At 39.8% G+C, this 21,289-nt stretch overlaps 2 protein-coding genes across 2 annotated transcripts in view; one reads left to right on the forward strand and one right to left on the reverse strand.

Moving 5' to 3' along the window:
• Nucleotides 1-21,289, reverse strand: part of C8H4orf17 (chromosome 8 C4orf17 homolog) — a 348,243-nt gene that overhangs the window by 102,133 nt on the left and 224,821 nt on the right. The gene's annotated exons all lie outside the window — the stretch shown is intronic.
• Nucleotides 95-21,147, forward strand: LOC100512795 (alcohol dehydrogenase class 4 mu/sigma chain). Its single transcript, XM_021101733.1, has 9 exons — nucleotides 95-492; nucleotides 4,356-4,457; nucleotides 6,386-6,524; nucleotides 7,147-7,234; nucleotides 7,328-7,544; nucleotides 12,379-12,639; nucleotides 14,527-14,662; nucleotides 17,664-17,802; nucleotides 19,893-21,147. The coding sequence occupies exons 1-9, from the start codon at nucleotides 475-477 to the stop codon at nucleotides 19,915-19,917; spliced, it is 1,125 nt and encodes a 374-aa protein (XP_020957392.1). The 5' UTR covers nucleotides 95-474; the 3' UTR covers nucleotides 19,918-21,147.

Below are 21,289 nucleotides of genomic sequence, written 5' to 3' on the forward strand. Positions count from 1 at the left end.
CCTGGGAACCTCCATATGCTGCAGGAGCGGCCCAAGAAATAGCAAAAAGACAAAAAAAAATAATAATAAAAAAAATAAAATAAAATCAGCTGTGTGTAACAGAGCAGCTAAAGAAGCACACAGTACATTTATGCTGAGGTGTGTTGACCTTTTTTTATATTCCCAGATGTAAGGTAGATAAGAAAGCCTTCAGTCATTTTCAGTAAGTTTAATTATCCCATCTTTGTTAGATCTCTACCCATGGTTTGATCATTATAAGTTACTGTATTTCTTTTCACAACTTGATCTGCAAAGGGTGGGGCATATAGACCATTGGAAAGTCTTTAAGGCTGTGAGTCATATTGCAGAAGGCAGAACTTTTGAGTCAGGCTATTTATCTGACTGCATAAGATGCTATTATTTATAGCAGACAGAGTCAAATGTCTGTCCGAAAAAGTCTCTGTTTGCTGAGAGTAGAACCAATAAAAAGACAGGATGGGCACTGATAGAAAAGTAAGCAGAACATTTCTGTATCCTTATTATTACCTAATAATGTGGGGTGGATTGTTAGAATTTGGAATACTTTAATTAAATACTTGGGGCTATTTCTTGTGGAATTAAATGTCTGTTGAGCAGGCACTTGCTGGGGATGGGTGGGGGGAGGGGAGAACTCGGTTGGGGTTTCAGAGAATGTCAATAGAAACAGGATGAAACTTGGAGTTCCCCTTGTGGCTTAGTGGAAACAAATCTGACTAGTATCCATGAGAACACAGGTTTGATCCCTAGCCTCACTCAATGGGTTAACGACCCAGTGTTGCCATGAGCTGTGGTGTAGGTCACAAACCCGGCTTGGATCTGGAATTGCCGTGGCTGTGGTGTAGGTCAGCAACTACAGCTCCAATTCAACCCCTAGCCTAGGAACCTCCATATGCTGCAGATGCGGTCCTAAAAAGACAAAACAAAACAAAACAAAAAACAGGATAAAACACCATATGCTATGTTTTCCAGTAAGACACTGGGGGAAAATGGAGAAATGTGGTTTCTATTGAAATTAGTAATAATTTAATTTCAAGAGAGCTGGGTATTTACACTGGTAAGCAAAAAGTTTCCATAAGGAGACTTTCAATAACATGCATTACATTTACTTCTGTAGGTCAAGAGGAGACCAAGCTCTCATTCCCAGCTGTTAGAAAAAAGTATGCCTGCTGTTGCCAATGGAAAAATGCTAATTTTGGAATGCAAAGTAGATAACAAAGTATCATGCTTTTAAGGTTTCTTAAGGATGTATGGTTTTCATCAAAATATAGGTTAAAATAAATCTTTAAAAATCAAGAAAACATTGTAAGTAAAATAGGTTTGTTCTTCAAAAACAGAGTTGTATTTTAAAAACTTTGCATTTAGCCTACTTTAAGGTTTTGGAAAAATAAAAATGACATTTGAAGTCAGGGTAATGTGACAAGTGAGGAGGCTCTATGATGTTAGAGTCTGAAATAATTGTTTCTGGAATTGAATAGAACTAGAGTAAAAAAGCATTTTAGTTTGGGTTAAGGACTCAGCAAAACTAGATTAATTGAGGATAATTTTGGACTATAGAAACTAGCAACTCTACCCACAGAAATTAATGAATCCTAACATTGGAAGGAATCATAAAAATTTGCAACTCCAGGGAGTTCTAGTTGTGGCGCAGCAGAAACGAATTCAGCTAGTATCCATGAGGATGTGAATTCGACCCTTGGTCTTGTTCAGTGGGTCAGGGATCTGGCATTGCCATGAGGCGTGGTGTAGGTCGAAGAAGTGGCTCAGATCCCGTGTTGCTGTGGCTATGGTATAGGCCGGCGGGTGTAGCTCCTTCAACCCCTAGCCTGGGAACTTCCATATGCTGAGGGTGTGGCCCCAAAAAGCAAAAAGAAAAAAAAAAATTGCAACACCATCTAATCAAGAGATGCTTGAGTTCCAGTTATGCTACCTCTATAAAATGGACATCTAGCTGTTACTAGAACATTCCCAATAATGGAGACCTCTGTACCTTCAAAGCAGCACTTTCCAATTACAATTAATGATATATAATTCAGGATAGCATAAAAGAGATTAAATGTGAGAAAAGATATGCTGGAAACAGATGGGGGTGCTGAAAGCCATCAGTGACTCTCTGCCACTCTGAGGCAGACATAGGTCACAGTGCAATGTAGCCCACTCGGGAAGTTAGACTTGCACATCACAATCACAAACAAATTCCTGCTGGATTAATAGTTCAAGTTCACTAGCATTTTTTTTTTTTTCAGAGCCACCCTAGCGGCATATGAAGTTCCCAGGCTAGGGGTCAAACTGGAGCTGCAGCTGCTGGCCTACACCACAGCCACAGCAACTTGGGGTCCAAGCCATGTCTGTGACCTACACCACAGCTCACCGAAACACCAGATCCTTAACCCACTGAGCAAGGCCAGGGATTGAACCGCATCCTCATGGATCCTAGTCGGGTTCTTTAACCGATGAGCCATGAAGGGAACTCCCAAGTTCATTTTTTTTTTTTGCTATTTCTTTGGGCCGCTCATGCGGCATATGGAGGTTCCCAGGCTAGGGGTGGAATCGGAGCTGTAGCCACTGGCCTACGCCAGAGCCACAGCAACACAGGATCCGAGCCGCATCTGCAACCTACACCACAGCTCACGGCAACGCCGGATCGTTAACCCACTGAGCAAGGGCAGGGACCGAACCCGCAACCTCATGGTTCCTAGTCGGATTCGTTAACCACTGCACCACGACGGGAACTCCCCAAGTTCACTTTTAAAGTCAAACTATTTTATCAATAAGTAAATACAGAAATATCAAATATATTGGAGCATGGAGGAAATTTTATGTTTCAGAATGATAGAAAAAAGTCATAAAGGAAAATTTAAGAAGGAATATTTTGTGTGTTGAAAAACAATAAATAAATCTTCCAAAGGTAAGAAATTCAAGCAACCAGTCTGAGGGAAAAAAAGCTAAAAGCAGAGATGACAAGAGCTAACATTTTTATATCTACAATGCATAGTCAAATTTATAAGGAAAGTATTAAAATTTCCATTCCTATGTCACATCTACTCATACCTGGAGATACATGCAAAGAACATAAAGAGGAAAATAAAACAAGTCAATAAATATATAGTGAAATGTTTGTTCCCCTCAGTTATTAAACAAAAATAATGAGATATACTTCTCCATAAAGTTGATAATGACTTTTTACTCATTGAAAATGCACCCCCTATTGCCAAAGGGGTGGTGAAATGAGCAATGTCATTCATGTCCACACCTTTGGAAAATAATTTGTAGTATACCTCAGGATGCTAAAATAGTTTCCTTTTTCCTGTAGATGGTCTCATTCTATTTAGCAACTTCATTGAGATATATTTGAATATAAACCAAATATAACAAATTCAGAAGAATATTAATATATACTAGAGGTCATCACAGCACTATTTTAAACAATATGTATAAACAAATACGTAGATAATAGAGAAATGATAAAATGTAAATCTAGAAATTAGAATTATACATATTTAAAAAGATTTATAAATCATTATAAATTTAGAAAATGTTTCTGTTAAGTTGGAAAATAGGATAAAATACTTATATATTGTATGAGTACAACTACATAAAATTACAGATGAAAAAATATAAGGAAGGAAATAAGAACAAAGATGAAATCAATGGTAGTGCTTTAGGATATAAGACAATAGTTGATTTTTTTTCTCCTCATATTTTCTAATTCTCCAAATTTTCTAGAATGATTATCGTTATGGGCTAGATTGTGTTCCCCAAAGATTTATATGTTGAAGTCCTGGACCCCGGTACCTTAGAATGTGTCTGTATTTGGAGACAGAGTTTTTTAAGAGGTAAAGTTAAAAATGAGGTCTTTCGGGTAGGGCCTTAATCCAACAGGACTGGTGTCTTTATAAGCAGAGGAAGAGATTAGGACACAGATATACACAAAGATAAGGCCATGTGAAAACACAGAGAGAAGATGGATATTTGCAAACCTCAGAATAAACCCACCCTTACTGACACCTTGATCTTCGACTTCCAGCTTCTAGAGCTGTGAGAAAACGAATCTCTGTTGCTTAAGCCACCTATACCATGGTCCTTTGTCACAGGAGCCCCAGCAAACTAAACTATCAGCCACCCATCTAAAGGAGATCTCTAGGAGTGGGGTATTAGTGGACAAGTAAGATGAGAGATAACCCATTATGCATCTGAACAAATTGATTAAAATATTTTATAGGATTCCTAAACAGACTTGAGGATGGGAAAACAAGAAAAATCTAGAATTGTATTATTCAGAGAGTCTGTATTTGTAGAGTCATAATCAGGACCCATTATAACTCTCATGAATTTCTTAGGTTATTAAATGTAAAGCAGCTGTGCTCTGGGAACAGAAGCAACCCTTCTCCATTGAAGAAATAGAAGTTGCCCCACCAAAGGCTAAAGAAGTTCGTATTAAGGTAATGAGCCCTGTAGTGCGTAAGCCTAAAATGTCATCACACCTACATTGATTACATCATTGTGTGATGTTGGACTCTTAAGTCAGGAGAGGTTTCTCAAATTTTGGATATTAACTGTCTGACTGCTTTTGGTTTACTGATAAGGATCTGGTCATCCTGGATGACCAGCTGATTTCTTATGAAATTAACGACTTACTTGACAAATAACAAACAGCACTGCTAATCTGCTCTATTATAACTTTATTTGCTGATTTTTTTTTTTTGTCTTTTTGCCTTTTCTAGGGCGGCTCTGGCGGCATATGGAGGTTCCCAGGCTAGGGGTCCAGTCGGAGCTACAGCTGCTGGCCTACACCAGAGCCACAGCAATGCAGAATCCCAGCCGCGTCTGCGACCTACACCACAGATCACAGGCAACGCCAGATCCTTAACCCACTGAGCAAGGCCAGGGATGGAACCTGCAACCTCATGGTTCCTAGTCAGATTCATTAACCACTGCACCATGACGGGAACTCCTATTTGTTGAATTTTTATTGACACAGTATATAATAAAAATGATTAATAATTATCACTAATGACTATGTTTTAAATCTTCTGGGTATCAGATAGCATTGAGATTACTTTCCACAAAGAATTAGGGACTCGCTTGTGCCTGAGAAACAACAGCTTCCGGGAGCATTTGCTCTGCTCCTTTGGACAGAGCCTAAACACTGGTTTGGACACCAGGTTGTTGTTGCTGCCTATCTTTCTTTGAACTTCTCCTGTTACCTGAGCACTCTAGGAACAGTACAATTTTGCTCACTTATCTTCTTGCACACCATTCTTTCTACCTTTTACTAAGAGAGTCCTAGAAGGGCCGAACAGTAAAAATCTATTTTTAGCCACATCTAATCTAGCTGGCCATATGGTAACATCCGCATTCTAGTTCCTTCGCAAGAGCAACAGTTTACTTCAAAAAGGTACCGAGATTCACAGTAAAGCAAGGGGTATATATTAATCCCAAACTCCTAATTTATCCTTCCCCACCATTCACCTTTGGTAACCATACATTTGTCTTCTATGTCTGTGAGTCTATTCATTTTATAAATAAGTTCATTTGGGATTAACATATTCACACTACTATATGTAAAATATATAACCAACAGGGGTCCACTGTATAACACAGGGAACTATATTCAGTATCTTGCAATAACCTATTACGGAAAAGAATCTTAAAAATTATATTATAGTAGTTCCCAATTGTGCTGCAGTGGAAATGAACCTGACTAAGTATCCACGAGGACACAGGTTCCATCCCTGGCCTCGCTCAGTGGATCAAGGATCTAGTGTTGCTGTGAGCTGTGGTGTAGGTCACAGACGTGGTTGGGATTCTGTGTGGCTGTGGCCGTGGCTACGGCTGTTGCTGGCAGCTATAGGTCTGATTCAACCCCTAGCCTTGGAACTTCCATATGCTGCAAGTACGGCCCTAAAAAAGCAGTAAAAAAATAATATATATATATATATATATACACACACACACACACATATGTATATATATATGTATATATATGTATATATCACACACACACGTATATATAACTGAGTAACTTTGCTATATATCTGAGACTAACATAACATTGAAAATCAATTATCCTTCAGTTAAAAAAGAAAGAAGGAAGAAGGAAAGGAAGGAAGGAAAGGAAGGGATGAAGGAAGAAATGAAAGAAGAGAGAAAAGTAAGGCCCAAGGTAGCAATATTATAAATTCCCTAAAGAAAGGGTTTTGTCTGATGGTTGATATTTGGCTCAGAATCTCCTAAAAATCAACACCATTATGTTAGGTAATCATACTGGATAAACAATTAAAATCTTTTCAGGAGTGAGTTAAGTATCCTCCCAACTGTAAAATGACAAGTTTGCTGGTTGGTGTAAGATTCTTGTGTTTGAACACAGATTTTGGCCACAGGAATCTGTCGGACAGATGACCACGTGATAAAAGGAGAAATGGTGTCTAAGTTTCCAGTGATTGTGGGACATGAAGCCACAGGGGTCGTGGAGAGCATTGGAGACGGAGTCACCACAGTGAAACCAGGTGTGCAAATGTCAAGCCCCAAGTCTGAGCTAAGAGGGTTGTGTATCCTATCAAAAGGAATAGCACAACTAGGAATTATTAGGGGACCCTAACACATTTAGGAGGATGAAAGAATACACGGAGAATGCATTGTACAGAGTGAAGTTTCATTTGGCAAAAATCTCAATCTTTAACAAGCCAATTTGATGGTGTGCATAAACTTTAGAATACAAGTATATTTTGTTTGATCACTTATTGTGCTCCACAGATACTGGGGGGTTTTTTGTTGTCTTTTTTCTAATTGAAAGTGTGTGACAATCCTGTGTCAAGCAAGTCTTTTGGTGCCATTTTCCCAATAGCATTATTTTTTAATTAAGGCACGGACACTGGTTTTTTTAGACACGCTGATATTGCACACTAATAGACTATAGCGTGGTATAAACATAAATTTTATATGCACTGGGAAACTGAAAAAATTCTGTGACTCACTTTATTGCTATGATCTGGAACCTAACCCCTATTTTCAAGCTATGCCTGTATTTTTAAGAAATGATTGCATGTAGCATGGGCTCAGTTCACATTCATTTATTTCCTACCTTCATATTAATAACCAATACCTGACATTATGATGTTTTCCCTCTAGGTGACAAAGTCATCCCCCTCTTTCTGCCTCAGTGCAGAGAATGCAGTTTTTGTCGCAACCCAGATGGCAACCTTTGTGTAAGGAGCGAGTAGGTTTCAGTCACTTTTTTCAAGTGCCATTTAAGTTGTTTCTGTGCTAATTTTTGAAGTGAATTAATACGAGAATTTGATGTATTAAATAGCATTACTGGGCGTGGAGTCCTGGCTGATGGAACCACCAGATTCACGTGCAAAGGCCAACCAGTCTATCACTTCATGAACACCAGTACATATACAGAGTACACAGTGGTGGATGAGACTTCAGTTGCTAAGATCGATGATGCAGCTCCTCCCGAGAAAGTCTGTTTAATTGGATGTGGATTTTCCACTGGATATGGGGCCGCTGTCAAAACAGGCAAGGTAAAAAGCAGGGTGGGCTTCTTCTTTTGAATTTTTTAAATGGTATTTTGAAAAACCGAAGATTTGGGGGGAAAAAACTTTTGAAGACATATCTTACATGCAGGCTGTTTCTATATCATGCCAAGTCGGCTGGAAGAAAATGGAAAATTCAGATGAGAAATTTTATTTCTAAATAAGAAGAATTCTACTTATTTAGAAGTAAAATTTCTAAATTTAATTTTGTTTCCTCCATGTTGACTTTTAGGTTCGTTTCTAGCATTTAGATTCACATCTAAAATTGATCATTTTTTTTCTTTCACAAAATAAATAAACCAGTGCTGGTGTTTTCATTTACTAGGACTATTGTAGCAAAATGCCACGGACTCGGTGGCTCCAACAACATAAATTTATTGTCGCCCATTCTGGAAAGTAGAAGCTCAAAATCAAGGTGTCGGCAGGACTGGTTCCTTCTGAGGTCTGTGAGGAAAGTTTCTGTTCCAGGCCGCTCTCTTGAGCTATCTTCTCCCTCTGTCTCTTCAGGGCACCTTCTTTCAATGTCAGTCTTTTTGTCCAAATTTCCCCATTTTATAAGGGCCCCAATTCTACTGGATTAGGGCTCACCCAATTAACTTATTTTAACTTGATTACCTCTGCAAAGACCCTATCTCCAAATAAGATCGCATTATGAGCTACTGGGAGTTAAGACTTCAAGACATGTATTTGTAGGGTTGGGGAGAGACACAATTCAACCCCTAATGGCTGGCACATAGAGTAAAAACAAGAATGTGGTTTTTTTTGTTTGTTTGTTTGTTTTTTGTCTTTTTTGCTATTTCTTTGGGCCACTCCCGTGGCATATGGAGGTTCCCAGGCTAGGGGTCTAATCGGAGCTGTAGCCCCCGGCCTACGCCAGAGCCACAGCAACTCGGGATCCAAGCCGCGTCTGCAACCTACACCACAGCTCATGGCAACGCCGGATCCTTAACCCACTGAGCGAGGCCAGGGATCGAACCCGCAACCTCATGGTTCCTAGTCGGATTCGTTAACCACTGCGCCACGACGGGAACTCCGAGAATGTGTTTTTAACAGTCATTATTTGGACTCAATTTATGCCACTCTTATTGCATCAAAAAAGGAAGTAGAGAAACACAAAATTCATAAATGGTAAAAACCAATCCAACTTCAAAATCTTAAAAATTAATTGATTCTAAATTTAAACTCCTTCTGAACTCCGAGTTTTGTCCAACCCCTTACCTGACATCTCCCTTCAAATGTCTCACAGGTATCTCATACAGTATGTATAAAACTGAATTCTTAATTTTCTTTCTCCTTGCCCCAAGCATATTTACACTACTCTAATTTTCTTTATCCTTGATTTTTTCCTCTCCATCACCTTGTACACAATCCCAAAGCAGATCCTGCTAACTTTACCTACATGGTATATTTAAAATTTTTCCATTTTCTTCAACTCACTACCATCATCATATCTGGACAGCACAGACACAATGGCCTCCCTTTTTGTCTTCATTACTCTTCTTGATCGTCTCCAATAGTTCTCCGTTTACAAACCAGAGTAATTTTATAAAACAGAAATTGGTCTGTATTACTTTTTTGCCAAAAATCCTTCAGTAGATTCCATATTTGAAACAGTCTCATCTCATTCACTGTGATCCACTCAGGCTCATCTCTTTTGAAATCTGTAAGCCTGTTGAGCCATTCCTGCATGAAGACATTTACACAAGCTATTGTCTGGAACACTCATCCACCAAACCCTTGTGTGACTGCTTGTTTAACATCATTTTCAGTTTAAAGATCACCTGCTTACGCAGAGAAGTTTTTTTTTTTTTTTGTCTACTCCATCTAAGCAGAAACCTGCTTCCATTGTTCAAAGCAACATGATTGCTTCATTAATAGTATGTGCCCAAATCTCAAATTCTCATGATACCTTCAGTCTTCATTAGATCATAAGCTCCAGGAAGTTACAGACCAATTTTCTGTTCACTAGAGTGCTTAGCAAGGAACCTGGACATAGTAATGACTTAATAAATAATAACTGGAGAAAAAGAAGAGATGTATGAATGAATAAAGAAAGGGACACCCAATGTGGAAGAATAAAAAGGCGAGCAGGCTTGTGGAAAAAAGACATATGGGTATTGAAGTAGGTTTATCCCAGACGTAGGTTCAAGACAAGTCTGAGTTCTATGGAAATTTAACATTAGCATGCATGCACACATAAATGGTGTGTGTTAGCTGCCGCTTGCTTCTATATTTCTTTGCAAAATCTTGGTGCTGGAACACTCCTGAAGCTTTCCACCATGAATTTTCTACCAAGATAGAGGTCAGGAAAGGAATACTGAATATAGTTTTACATGTAGTATTCTAAGTTTTTTTTTTTTTATTGTACTTGATGTATTGGTATGATGTTAGTACTTGGCTAATGTACTATTAACAAAGTAATTCTCTACTTTTAGGTGGAATTTTTTTCCTGGAAGCTATATCTTAAGGCAAATCACTCAAATGAACATATATTCTTGCTCTTGCCTAGTTGAAAATAGATCAAACCTACAATATGCGGGCATGTTGGAAGTTCCCCCAAACCCTCTTTTGTTTCAGTGATGCCCTGGAAGGATTTATAAAACTCAGAAAAATTATTACACTCATTGTTATGATTTATAACAATCAAAGGACACAGATTAAAACCAGCAAAGGAAAAAGTCCCATGGGGCAGAGTCCAAGAGAAACCAGGTTCAAGATTCTGCTTGTCCTCTCCCAGTGGTGTCTCATAGACAGAGCTTAATTCTCTCAGCAACAATGTGTGACAACACATACTTTGTGTTGCCAACCAAGGAAGTTCACCCAAATCTGGTGTTCAGGGTTTCAATTGGGGGAACATTCAAGTAGGCACCCCCCCACACACACACACAGGATTGACCTCAGCTACTCACACTCCAGTAGCATCAGGAGTTGAGCTGATGGCTCAAAGCCGCAGACATACAAAAACAGGCATTCACTTTGTCACATGGTTGGCATAAACTGTCTGGAGTAGCCCAAAGTCTCAGATATAAAAGACACTCTAAGTGGGCAGGATAGTCCAAGCCCTCAAAACTTATCTCCCAAGAGGTGGTTAAGGGCCAATCCTACAGTCCTTTTGGAATAGTAAAATATGGATTTTTATTAAAGATCATGAAGGGGGTCAGAACACTGAAGAAAAACTATACTAAAAAGCTGAACATTACTATATTTTAAAATATAAAATAATAAAATGTTAAATAATAAAAAATTTTAATGACCTAATGTTGACACTTCTATTTTAGGCTATGGTTTTCTTTTACAATACTGATAGGGATAATTCACTACAGGTACTAATCTCAAGTTCCTATTTTGTAGAACATGAAGGTTGGGAAGGGAGAGAGTTTTTTTGTTTGTTTGTTTTTCAGGTTTTGACGCGGGGGGATATATATGAAGTTAGCAGAGACTGAGACCACACTCCACTTAAAGGCTCTGAGGCAGGATGACATGAGAGTCAAAAATTATAACTTTCCAGATGGGTGACTGAGTTCTGGGGAGAAGTCTTTATGGCACAGTTCCCAGGAGGTGAGAAAGACCACACTTGAGGTCACCAGAGCCTAAGGCTTGCTGATTAAATATCATTAAGGAAGGCTGAAAAAGGTCCCAGATGACAGAGCTGCAATCATAAGGTTTGTTCCTAAATCTAGAACCTGAAATACCCCCAACAAAAAAAATTCCATCTCAGATCCAGACAATAAAGCTAGCAGATAAACTACAAGAAAAGGCAGAGAATGCCTAGTTTACTTTCTGGTGTAAAACACTGACCACAAAGAATCCATTAATAAAGTCTGCTACATGGATGAGTGATATGATAACTGACAGCATAACCCTACTGGTTTCAAAGCCCGCAATTCAGGAACTGAACTGAGAGGTTGGGATGCCATGGCTGCAATTACAGCTCACGGAGAGTGGGGGCAGCACTTCTGCGTTTAAGGTTAGACACTTCAAAACATGCATACACAGGCCTCCACTTACAGGGTATTTCTTCAGCTAACTCCTGCAAGGAGGACAAAATCAGAGAACAATGACATCGGAAAACAGATCCTAATCACCCATAAGACTTTGCATACATAAGGGAAAAAAAAAAAAAGGAAGAAAGGAAAAGTAGGGAAAAGATTACGAGTTCCAGACCCTTTTTTGTGGGTCTCTCTATTTTCAGGTCTCCCTGCCCCATGCTGTGAAACAGGATTAGGACTCTTCTGGCAGGAAAATGACTTCTGGCTAGAACTTTCTTTAATATGGCACAATACCGGGTAAAAATCCCCCAACTGATTTTAACTACATTTCCTGCCTGGAGCTATGCAGGCATCATTTAATTGCAACATGGAGATTCCACTTTGATGAAAAAGCAATTTATTTCCAGATGACTCCAACGAATGGTGGTTATTAAGAAAATGCTAGTCAGATCACACCTAAAACATCTTCAGCACGGCTTTGTAGATAGGAGATAACAGGGATCTAATGGCTTATTGAATTCTGCTAAGAGGTTAGATGAGGTTGTCAGTGGTGGCCAAGGAGGCTGCAAAAGCTCCCACAAGCATGGCCTGAATGATGGAACCTTTTCATTAAAGGTTTTCATTTATCTACAAAATATTGGTTTTGCTCCTTTTCTGTTCTCAGACGTTCCGCTGTTTCTATTTCTCTTTGTGGCATCATCATCAGGATGAGTCTTCCAGTCCTGATAATTCGTCATGGATCTTCTGAATGTTATGCTCTAATACTGGAGATATGTTATAGGTTCCACTTTTTACCCTGGGTCTAGCATTTACAGGAACTTGTCTCTCCACAGGTCACCCCTGGTTCGACTTGCGTGGTCTTTGGCCTGGGAGGAGTTGGCCTTTCGGTTATCATGGGCTGTAAGTTGGCTGGTGCATCCAGGATCATTGGGATTGACCTCAACAAAGACAAATTTGAGAAAGCCATGGCTGTAGGGGCCACTGAGTGCATCAGCCCTAAGGACTCCCCCAAACCCATCAGTGAGGTGCTGTCAGAAATGACAGGAGACACTGTTGGCTACAGTTTTGAAGTTATTGGGCGTCTTGAAACTATGGTAAGAGCCAAGATTAGAGGCTCCACACAACACCCAAGCTACCTTGATTGCACAAGGTTAAGCTCATTTTCCGTAGCTTTACAAACAAGCAAATACCTGTGAGGCAAAATATCTGGCAACCATGAAGCAACTGTGCCTAAAGAGTCAAAGGCTTATGAGCAGGTCTGCCTGACCAATATTAAAGGTCACATCATACCTCTCTCACGTGACCAAACTTCCAGGTAGTCAGCTAACTACGCAAATGTTTCAAGTGTTATCTACTGGGTCTATATCGATATATTGGCAACACTGACTTCTTTTATCTCTTGACCTTGAGCAAGTCAAACAGCACAGAGTGACTCTGGGTAGAGGAAAGGAGGAGATCACAGGGGAAAAAGGGCAATTCCACATTTGGGGGGGGGTCTTCCCCCAAATCCATGATGCAGCCAACTTCTAACTCTATTGACCTGAGCTTTGTTTTCTCTCATCTGAATGCTCTTACAATAGCAGCCTTCAACTTTCTAAAACATGCTTCCCTTGTGGCAGCCAGCAGCACCAGACCTCCATTTAGATCTGAGGAAGAGGTCAGGTCTCCTGAATAGGGGAGGGGAGGGTAAGGAGAATTGGAAATATAGGACAAAAGTCAATTGTGCTCACAATTAAGTCATAGACTAACTTCATTTGGTACTTTCGGTACTTGAGGAATAAATAATCTTTAATTTACCACTGTTGTCATACCCCTTCCCTAGGGTCCCTTAGAATATTCCTTGGTAACAAATACTGTGTTTACACAGCCTGTATGCAATACTGGATATTGTTAGGGCCTGTTGATTTCCAGATGATACTTTAATGAACATTGGTCTCTGAAAAATTCTACCATCTATTGCTATAATCTACAAAATATTTTTTAAAAACTATTGATGATGAGTAACTGGATGAGCAAATGGCCGGAAAATGTGGGGTTAGTTTCAGAGATGCAGCCAAGAAGAGGGATTCCTTTGTTCCACACCTAATATTTAATTTTCATACTGAACATTTTTTTGGTCTTTTTGCCATTTTCTTGGGCTGCTCCCGCGGCATATGGAGGTTCCCAGGCTAGGAGTCGACTAGGAGCTGTAGCTGCCGGCCTACGCCAGAGCCACAGCAACGCGGGATCTGAGCTGTGTCTATGACCTACACCACAGCTCACGGCAACCCCAGATCCTTAACCCACTGAGCAAGGCCAGGGATCGAACCCACAAGCTCATGGTTCCTAGTCAGATTCACTAACAACTGAGCCACGACGGGAACTCCATACTGAACTTTTTTTTTAAAGAAACTAGGTTAATTGATTCCGTATAGGTAATCTGATTTAGTTTAGTTCAAACGGCTTTCCAAAGATTATCTGAAGGGATGATATTGGTTTGAAAATATCATAGGGATTTCCCCCTTGCAATTTGGTCCCTGGTAAACTGAAATTTCCATAAACATTGACTACATTAATTTCTTTCTGCCTCATAGGGCAAGTGTAATGAAGGAGTTTAATCCATGACTAAAGCTGTGTTGAGAATTTTTTTTCTTTTTGGCTGCCCCACAGCATATGGAGCTCCCAGGCCAGGGATCAGATTGGAGCTGCAGTTGCAACCTACACTGCAGCTGCAGCAACACCAAATCCTTAACCCACTGTCCTGGGCTAGGGATCAAACCTGTGTCCTGGTGCCATAGAGACACTGCTGATTCCACTGTGCCAGAGTGGGAACTCAGAATTTTTTAAAGCAGCTGAAAAGCAAAAGGCATGTGTCTTAATCCCACTTCATGACTTGGAAAATGAACCAACTATTGGAACTGCAGTAGTATGTAGGGCATTTCTGAGCCCGTGATATATTATGAGACAGGAGAAGTAAACTGTCCCCTTCATTCTAAACTCAGATTGATGCCCTTGCATCCTGCAATATGAACTATGGGGTCAGCGTGGTGGTAGGAGCTCCGCCATCAGCCAAAATGCTCACCTATGACCCAATGCTGCTCTTCACTGGACGCACGTGGAAGGGTTGTGTTTTTGGAGGTAAGGACGACAGAGCCTCTGGCCTGGGAGTGGTGGCTTTAACTTTGTTGACAAATAAGAGAAATATCTATTTTTCTCATCATTCCTCCCTTAAAGATCTTCCAAGAATGGATATGAAATGATCTGAAATGAGACTGTAACAATGATAATGACCCACTCCTCACTCTGGTTTAGGACTGATATTGGTGGGCCTATTTTTAATATTAGCACCTGCAACTTAAGTTTCCCAAAGGCCTGAATGACAGGCACCAGCATTCTCTCTATGGACATGATTTTATGGAACAGAAATTTCTGATTTAATCTATTATTCTCAACATACACAAGAATATGTATGAACAGTAGAATGTATCTGATTCACAATAGCATCAGCAAAAAGTTCTGTACTTTCTGTAAAGCTGAAAAAGGGACTGTCGCATTTTATGGCAACAGTTGAGATTAACGCCAGAATGGCTGACAAAGACAATGATCAATTCTCAGTCCTGGTCTTACAGAATTCTCAACAAGTTTTGATACAGCTGGTGGCTCCCTTTTTCTTAAACACTCTGTTCATTTCGCTTCTTGATACTGCTTTGCTGTTGTTGCTGCTGTTGTTCTTCCTCTTCCTCCTCCCCTTCCCCTTCTTCTTCCATCTCCTTCATTCCTCCTCCTCCTCTTCCTCCCTCACTGGTCACTCTTCTCAGGAATCTTTTCTGGATCTCCCACGTCCCTCAGACCTCTAACTTTTGTGTGTCTTAGGGTTCAGTCCTCAGACCCCTTCACATTTACTTCCAAGGCGATCTCCTCTGGTTTCAAGGCTTTAAATACACTCTGCTTCTAACTCTTAAGTTTATGTCTTCAGCCTAGACCTCTCCCTGAGCTACAGACTCACACATCCAACTCCCTACCTGACCCCTCCACTTGGATATTGAATAGACATGAAAACCTAACCTGCCCCAAACCCCTCCTGACTCTACCATCTCCATCCTGGCCCCCAACTTGCTCCTCCCACACTATTCCCATCTCAAGAAATGAGGACTCCACCATTCCTGTTGTTCAGGCTCCAAACCTTAGGTTACACGCTTTCTCTCATAAGAGGAGTATTTCAGAAAATCCTGTTGGCTCTATCTTCAAAGTAAACCCAAGACCTGACCATTTCTCACCAGTGCCATCACCTGTTCAAGCCACCATCACTTCCTTCCTGCAGCACAGTAATGTCTTCAGTGGCTCCTTGGTGGGCTCCGTGCTTTTGCCCTTTGCCCCCATATTGACTATTCTCCAAAGTGTAGCCAGAGTGAGACTGTTAAATGGAAATCAGGTCAGGTCAGTTTTCTCTCAACCCCCTCTACTGGCTTCCTTTCTCACTCAGAATACAATCTCATAACTTGCAATGACCAAAAGGCCCCATATGATCTGGCCTCTGACCGCAGCTGCTACTATGCTCTTCTCACTCTGCTTTAGCCACACTGGTCTCTTCATGGTTCTCATTGGCCAACACTCCACCTTTATAATTACTCTGCTCTCTTTACTATCATATAGTAAGGCCCAGAACAGACAAGATAATATCTTAGGGAAACCCAGTTTTCTTCAATAATTTTTTATTTTTTTATTTTTAGGGCTGCACCTGCAGCATATAGGAAGTTCCCAGGCTAGGGGTCAATGTGGTAGTCACAGCCACAGCAACATCAGACCAAAGCCGCATCTGCAACTGACCCTGCAGCCTGCCACAGGGCCAGATCCTTAACCCACTGAGCAAGGCCAGGGATCTAATCAGCATCTTCAGAGACCCTGTCAGGTTCATAACCCTCTGAGCCACAATGGGAACTCCACACTCTACTCTCTTGCTGAGTTTTCTTTCTTATGATTTCTGGATAATTCATTTCCTTTATGTTTTTGCTCAAATGTCACCTTAGCAGTCTGGCCTTCCCCAAGCTTTATAAAATAGCATTCCCTCTCAATCTCCCCAGCCTCATCCTCTGCCACAACCTATCACCCCCACTCTATTTTTCTCCTTTGTTCTTGTCACTGGGTAATTTTCTCTACACTTGTTTATTGTCATCTCTCTGCACTAAAATGAGAGGGTTCTCATGCTTCCTGAGAGCAGGAACTCAGTATGTTTTGCTTCTGCCAAATACCCATACCCTGAAATGGTGCCTGATACTTAGCATATACTCAAAAGACATTTAATGAATGATGGAATTTTACTTTTTTTTTTTTTAAGGGCCACAACCATATAGCATATGGAGGTTCCCAGGCTAGGGGTGGAATCAGAGCTGCAGCTGCCAGCCTATACCACAGCCACAGCAAGGCCAGATCTGCCATGTCTGTGACCTACACCACAGTTCACGGCAACACTGGATCCTTAGCCCACTGAGCAAGGCCAGGGATGTAACCTGCGTCCCCATGGATACTAGTTGGGTTCATTACTGCTGAGCCATGATAGGAACTCTGAATTTTACTTCTAATTCTTAATCTAATTCTCCCCATATCACACAAACAGTAAAAGGGAGGAGGCTCAATTTATCTCTTATCGTTGATTCCTCAATTCAAGTCTTATTTCCTCAAAGGAGCCCTCTCTAAAGAATCTCATCTGTACCAACCAGCCTCTCACTTCTGTGCCCCAGGTACTGTGGAAAGAGATTAAGGCCTGGCCTCACACTGACTATTGTCTGTGTCATTGGTGACCTTGACAAGAGCTGTAACAGCCAAGTGCTGGGTGGGCTCAAGAGAAAATGGGAGAAAAGGAAGTAGAACTGGAAATGGTGAACTGGAGAAAATTCTTTCTGTAAAGTAAAGAAGTTTTTCTGTAAAAGGAGCAGAGATGAGATAGCTAGAAGATGTAGGGGCAAGAAAAGGTTTTTGTAGGGGCTTTTTGCCTTCGTTTTTAAGATGGGAGAAATACAGTTCATTTGGATGCTGTTGAAAATAGTCCTGTATGAGGAAAAGGTAACAATGCAAGAGAGAAGGAATAAAATATAAAGCTCTCTTAGTAAAGTCTAAAGAGAACACATGTGCTTATTTACAGGTTGGAAAAGCAGAGATGATGTTCCAAAACTAGTAACCGATTTCCTGGCAAAGAAATTTGACCTGGACCAACTGATAACCCACATTTTACCTTTTAAACAAATCAATGAAGGATTCGAACTTCTCTACTCAGGGCAAAGGTATCTGTTTTGTGTGTGTGTGTGATCCTATCTTGTCCCCATAGGCTTCTTTTAAAATTTAATATTCATAAATAAATCTGTTTCCTTGACATTTTATTTCTCATTTTTTTATGTAGGAAGATGGATATAGCCGGTTACTTCTTCATAGACTTATTATATCATTGTCCTATATTAACCATTTTTAAAAAAAACCTCTGGACTTTTTTTTTAATACTAGATAGGTTTCATCTTGACTATTCTGATTTCATCACGAAGCTGCTCACTTCTTCAAGTAATGACAAAATTTCCTCACTTTACGGTGTTCAAAGTGCTTTTTAAAATGTTTTCTTCTAATCCTTGAACGTCAGGTTTTGATTGCTTATTTATTTGGTTTTTGCCTTTTGACCACTTTAACTTGTGTCTCCCACTCTATACCCCTGATTCTGACAACCACCAGTCTGTTCTCTGTATCCAGGAAGTTGTTGTTGTTGTTTTAGATTCCACATACAAGTGAGATCATATAGAATTTGTCTTCCTCTGTCTAACTTATTTCACTTAGAATAATGTCCTTGAGATCCATCTATGTTGTCATAAATGGCAAAATTACATTCTTTTTATTACAATAATACTGTGTGTGTGTACATTTTCTTTATCCATTTGTCTATCCATGGACACAGGTTGTTTTCAATATCTTGGCTACTGTAAATAGTGCTGCAGTGAACATGGGGTGCATGTATCTTTTTGAGTTAGTATTTTTGTTTTCTTCAGATAAATACCCAGAACTGGAATTGCTGGACTATGTGGCAGTTCTATTTTGAGTTTTTTAAGGAACCTCCATTCTGTTCTCCATAGTGACTGTACCAATTTACATTCCCACCAATAGTGGGAATAGTGGTTCCCTTCTCTCCACACCCTCGCCAATACCTGGTACTTCTTATCTTTTTGATGACAGCCATTCTAACAGATGTGAGGTGTACCTCTTTTGTTTTGGTTTGTATTTCCCTAGTAATTAATGGTGTTGAGCATCTTTTCAGGTGTCTCTTGGCCATTTGGATATCTTCTTTGGAAAAATGTCTATTCAGACATGCGCCTTTACTTAGTCAAGTGATGCTAATAGCTTAATATGGTGACTTTGAAAAACAGTTACTAGCTCTTATCCAAAGAAACATAAATTCCACTCTGAGGAATTTTATTTCAAATATCACCTTAATAGCATAACTTCTGAACTGACATAAACCTAAGTTCTTCAATTACCATTGGCTTCCATACAGCTCCATTTGAATGTCCCATTTGCTTAACTTTACCCAAAATAATTCGTCCACTAGTACATCTTATCCCAGCAAATAATGGCACTAATCCTGCTTTTGTAGACTAGAAGCCAGAGCATGATGTTTGACCTCTTCTTCACTCTTGCCTACCACATGCAAACCGACAGCCCCAATGATGCAAGATCCAGTTTCTCCTCTGGCATCCTCCTGTCATTGCCCATGTGGTTACCTGAGTTCAGTCCAGTCATTTCTCACCTGGACACAGTAGCGTGATAACAGGTCTCCTGCCTTCTGTATTTTACTATACGAGCCAGGTCTTCACTATGCTGTTAAAACTCAAGTTGCTCCTAAAACATCAAAGCCTTAGCATGGTTTTGCAAGTCTTGGACCATTACCTACTTTCATTTATTAATATACCCAATCTTTCAACAACTAAGAACTTAGCACCCACTCTATCACAGCCTCTGTGGTAGGCTCTGGGATTAAAGTGAGGCAGTAGGAATCATCTGCTTTTCTCCCAGGCACCTGGAAGTCTCAAAGCTCCAGGTTACCCTTCCTGCTCACACCTGCCTGGCCTTATTCATGTTTTCCCTTCAGCCAGGAAATCCCTCTCCTCTTGTCAGTCTATTGCAATTGTACTGATGCTTCAAGAATCAGCTCAGATACCCGTGTCAGAGACCTGCCAGAAAGAAAATGAATTGGTGGGGACCTCAGGCCCAGAAAGATTTCTAGTAACAGAATTTACCTGAAGCTTTCTAAATCAGGCAGGAAGGACAACTGCATAAAATGTTCGTTTGGTAGGTATGGAAACAAATCACTAAAAACTGTCATTTTACATTTCAGCATTCGCACTGTCCTGACATTTTAAGGTTCTAAGTGGCAGAAGGTCTGTGCTGTGTGATGGTGACCTGGAGATTCCCTGTTCACACTTCCTCTGCTGTTACCGTGGATCTGTTCCACAGATACAAGAAGAAATACAAAATTTGATGAAGATGTATAATCTTTATGAAATAAGTATTTAGGGTCTATGAGCACCTGGGAATTAGGAGGGGGCTTAGGTCAACAATATTAAAAGTTGTAACTTACATATTCTAAAGCTATTATTATGTATTTTGAGACACACACACACAAACACACACATATGTGGATTTTTACGTTGAAATAGAGATTTCTTTAAAAAAGGGTTTTACCTAGCTGCCACCACTTAGAGCAGATTTAGCATATAAAGATATAGTATGTACATTTCCTGCAATAATATTAATTTTATGGATAGTCTTTAATACACTGTAACCATTCTCTCTGGATTCAAATGTAAATATTTTTTTAAAGGACCTGTTACAAATTAACTTGAATTAGGTTTTGAAACCAGCTCATTGCATGGTACATTACTTGATTAGTTTAGAAAAGAAATAGTGAAATATAAGGAAAGGGCACATTTTTAAATGATTAATTTTAAGAATCATCATTTTATAACTAGATGAAACTGAAAAGCATACTGTAAGGAGACATTAATATTTCAGAAAATATGTCTTTTTATAATAATTAAATAGAAAAGTGAAGCTAGAATCACACTGTAATATATATCCTAATGTTCAGTTCAGTAAAACAGAAACCTAAGTCCCTGAGTCCCTGTTTACTTAGTAGTGACTCCATTTAACCAAAAAAAAAAAAAAAATGTTTTTAATTTGGTACAATCACATTGGCATATCTATATATATCTATCTATAATATACTTAAAATTCTTAATAAAATGTAAGTATTTTAGCAAATGATTTAAGCTTTTATTGATGACGAGTAAAGAACTAAAGCACCTGAAGTACATATGAAATACTTTACAAGAAAACTAAGTAAGATGGACATAGCAGAGTATGAAGGTTTCAATATAAGATTGTAATATAGCTTGGACAGCCCTGCCTTGATAGATTGCAAAAGGTCCAAGTAATTACAAGTCACTTTTACACAATGAACATTTCCCAATGAAAACTGGCTTGAGGAGTTCCCCCGTGGCGCAGCAGAAATGAATCCGACTAGGAACCATGAGGTTGCAGGTTCAATCCTTGGCTTTGCTCCATGGGTTAAGGATCTGGCATTGCCCTGAGCTGTGGTGTAGGCCAGCGGCTACAGCTCCAATTAGACCCCTAGCCTGGGAACCTCCATATGCCGCCAATGCGGCTCTCAAAAGACCAAAAAAAAAAAAAAAAAAGGAAAGAAAAAAAAAGAAAAGTGGCTTGAACCCAAGG

The sequence above is a fragment of the Sus scrofa genome, chromosome 8 (genome assembly GCF_000003025.6).
Source record: "Sus scrofa isolate TJ Tabasco breed Duroc chromosome 8, Sscrofa11.1, whole genome shotgun sequence".
NCBI lineage: Eukaryota > Metazoa > Chordata > Mammalia > Artiodactyla > Suidae > Sus > Sus scrofa.

Excerpts from the sequence above, each read along its gene's own strand:
- LOC100512795 (XM_021101733.1), top strand. Across the intron at positions 7,235-7,327 it reads AACCTTTGTGTAAGGAGCGA|CATTACTGGGCGTGGAGTCC; the intron begins GTAGGTTTCAGT and ends TGTATTAAATAG. Across the intron at positions 14,663-17,663 it reads GAAGGGTTGTGTTTTTGGAG|GTTGGAAAAGCAGAGATGAT; the intron begins GTAAGGACGACA and ends GCTTATTTACAG.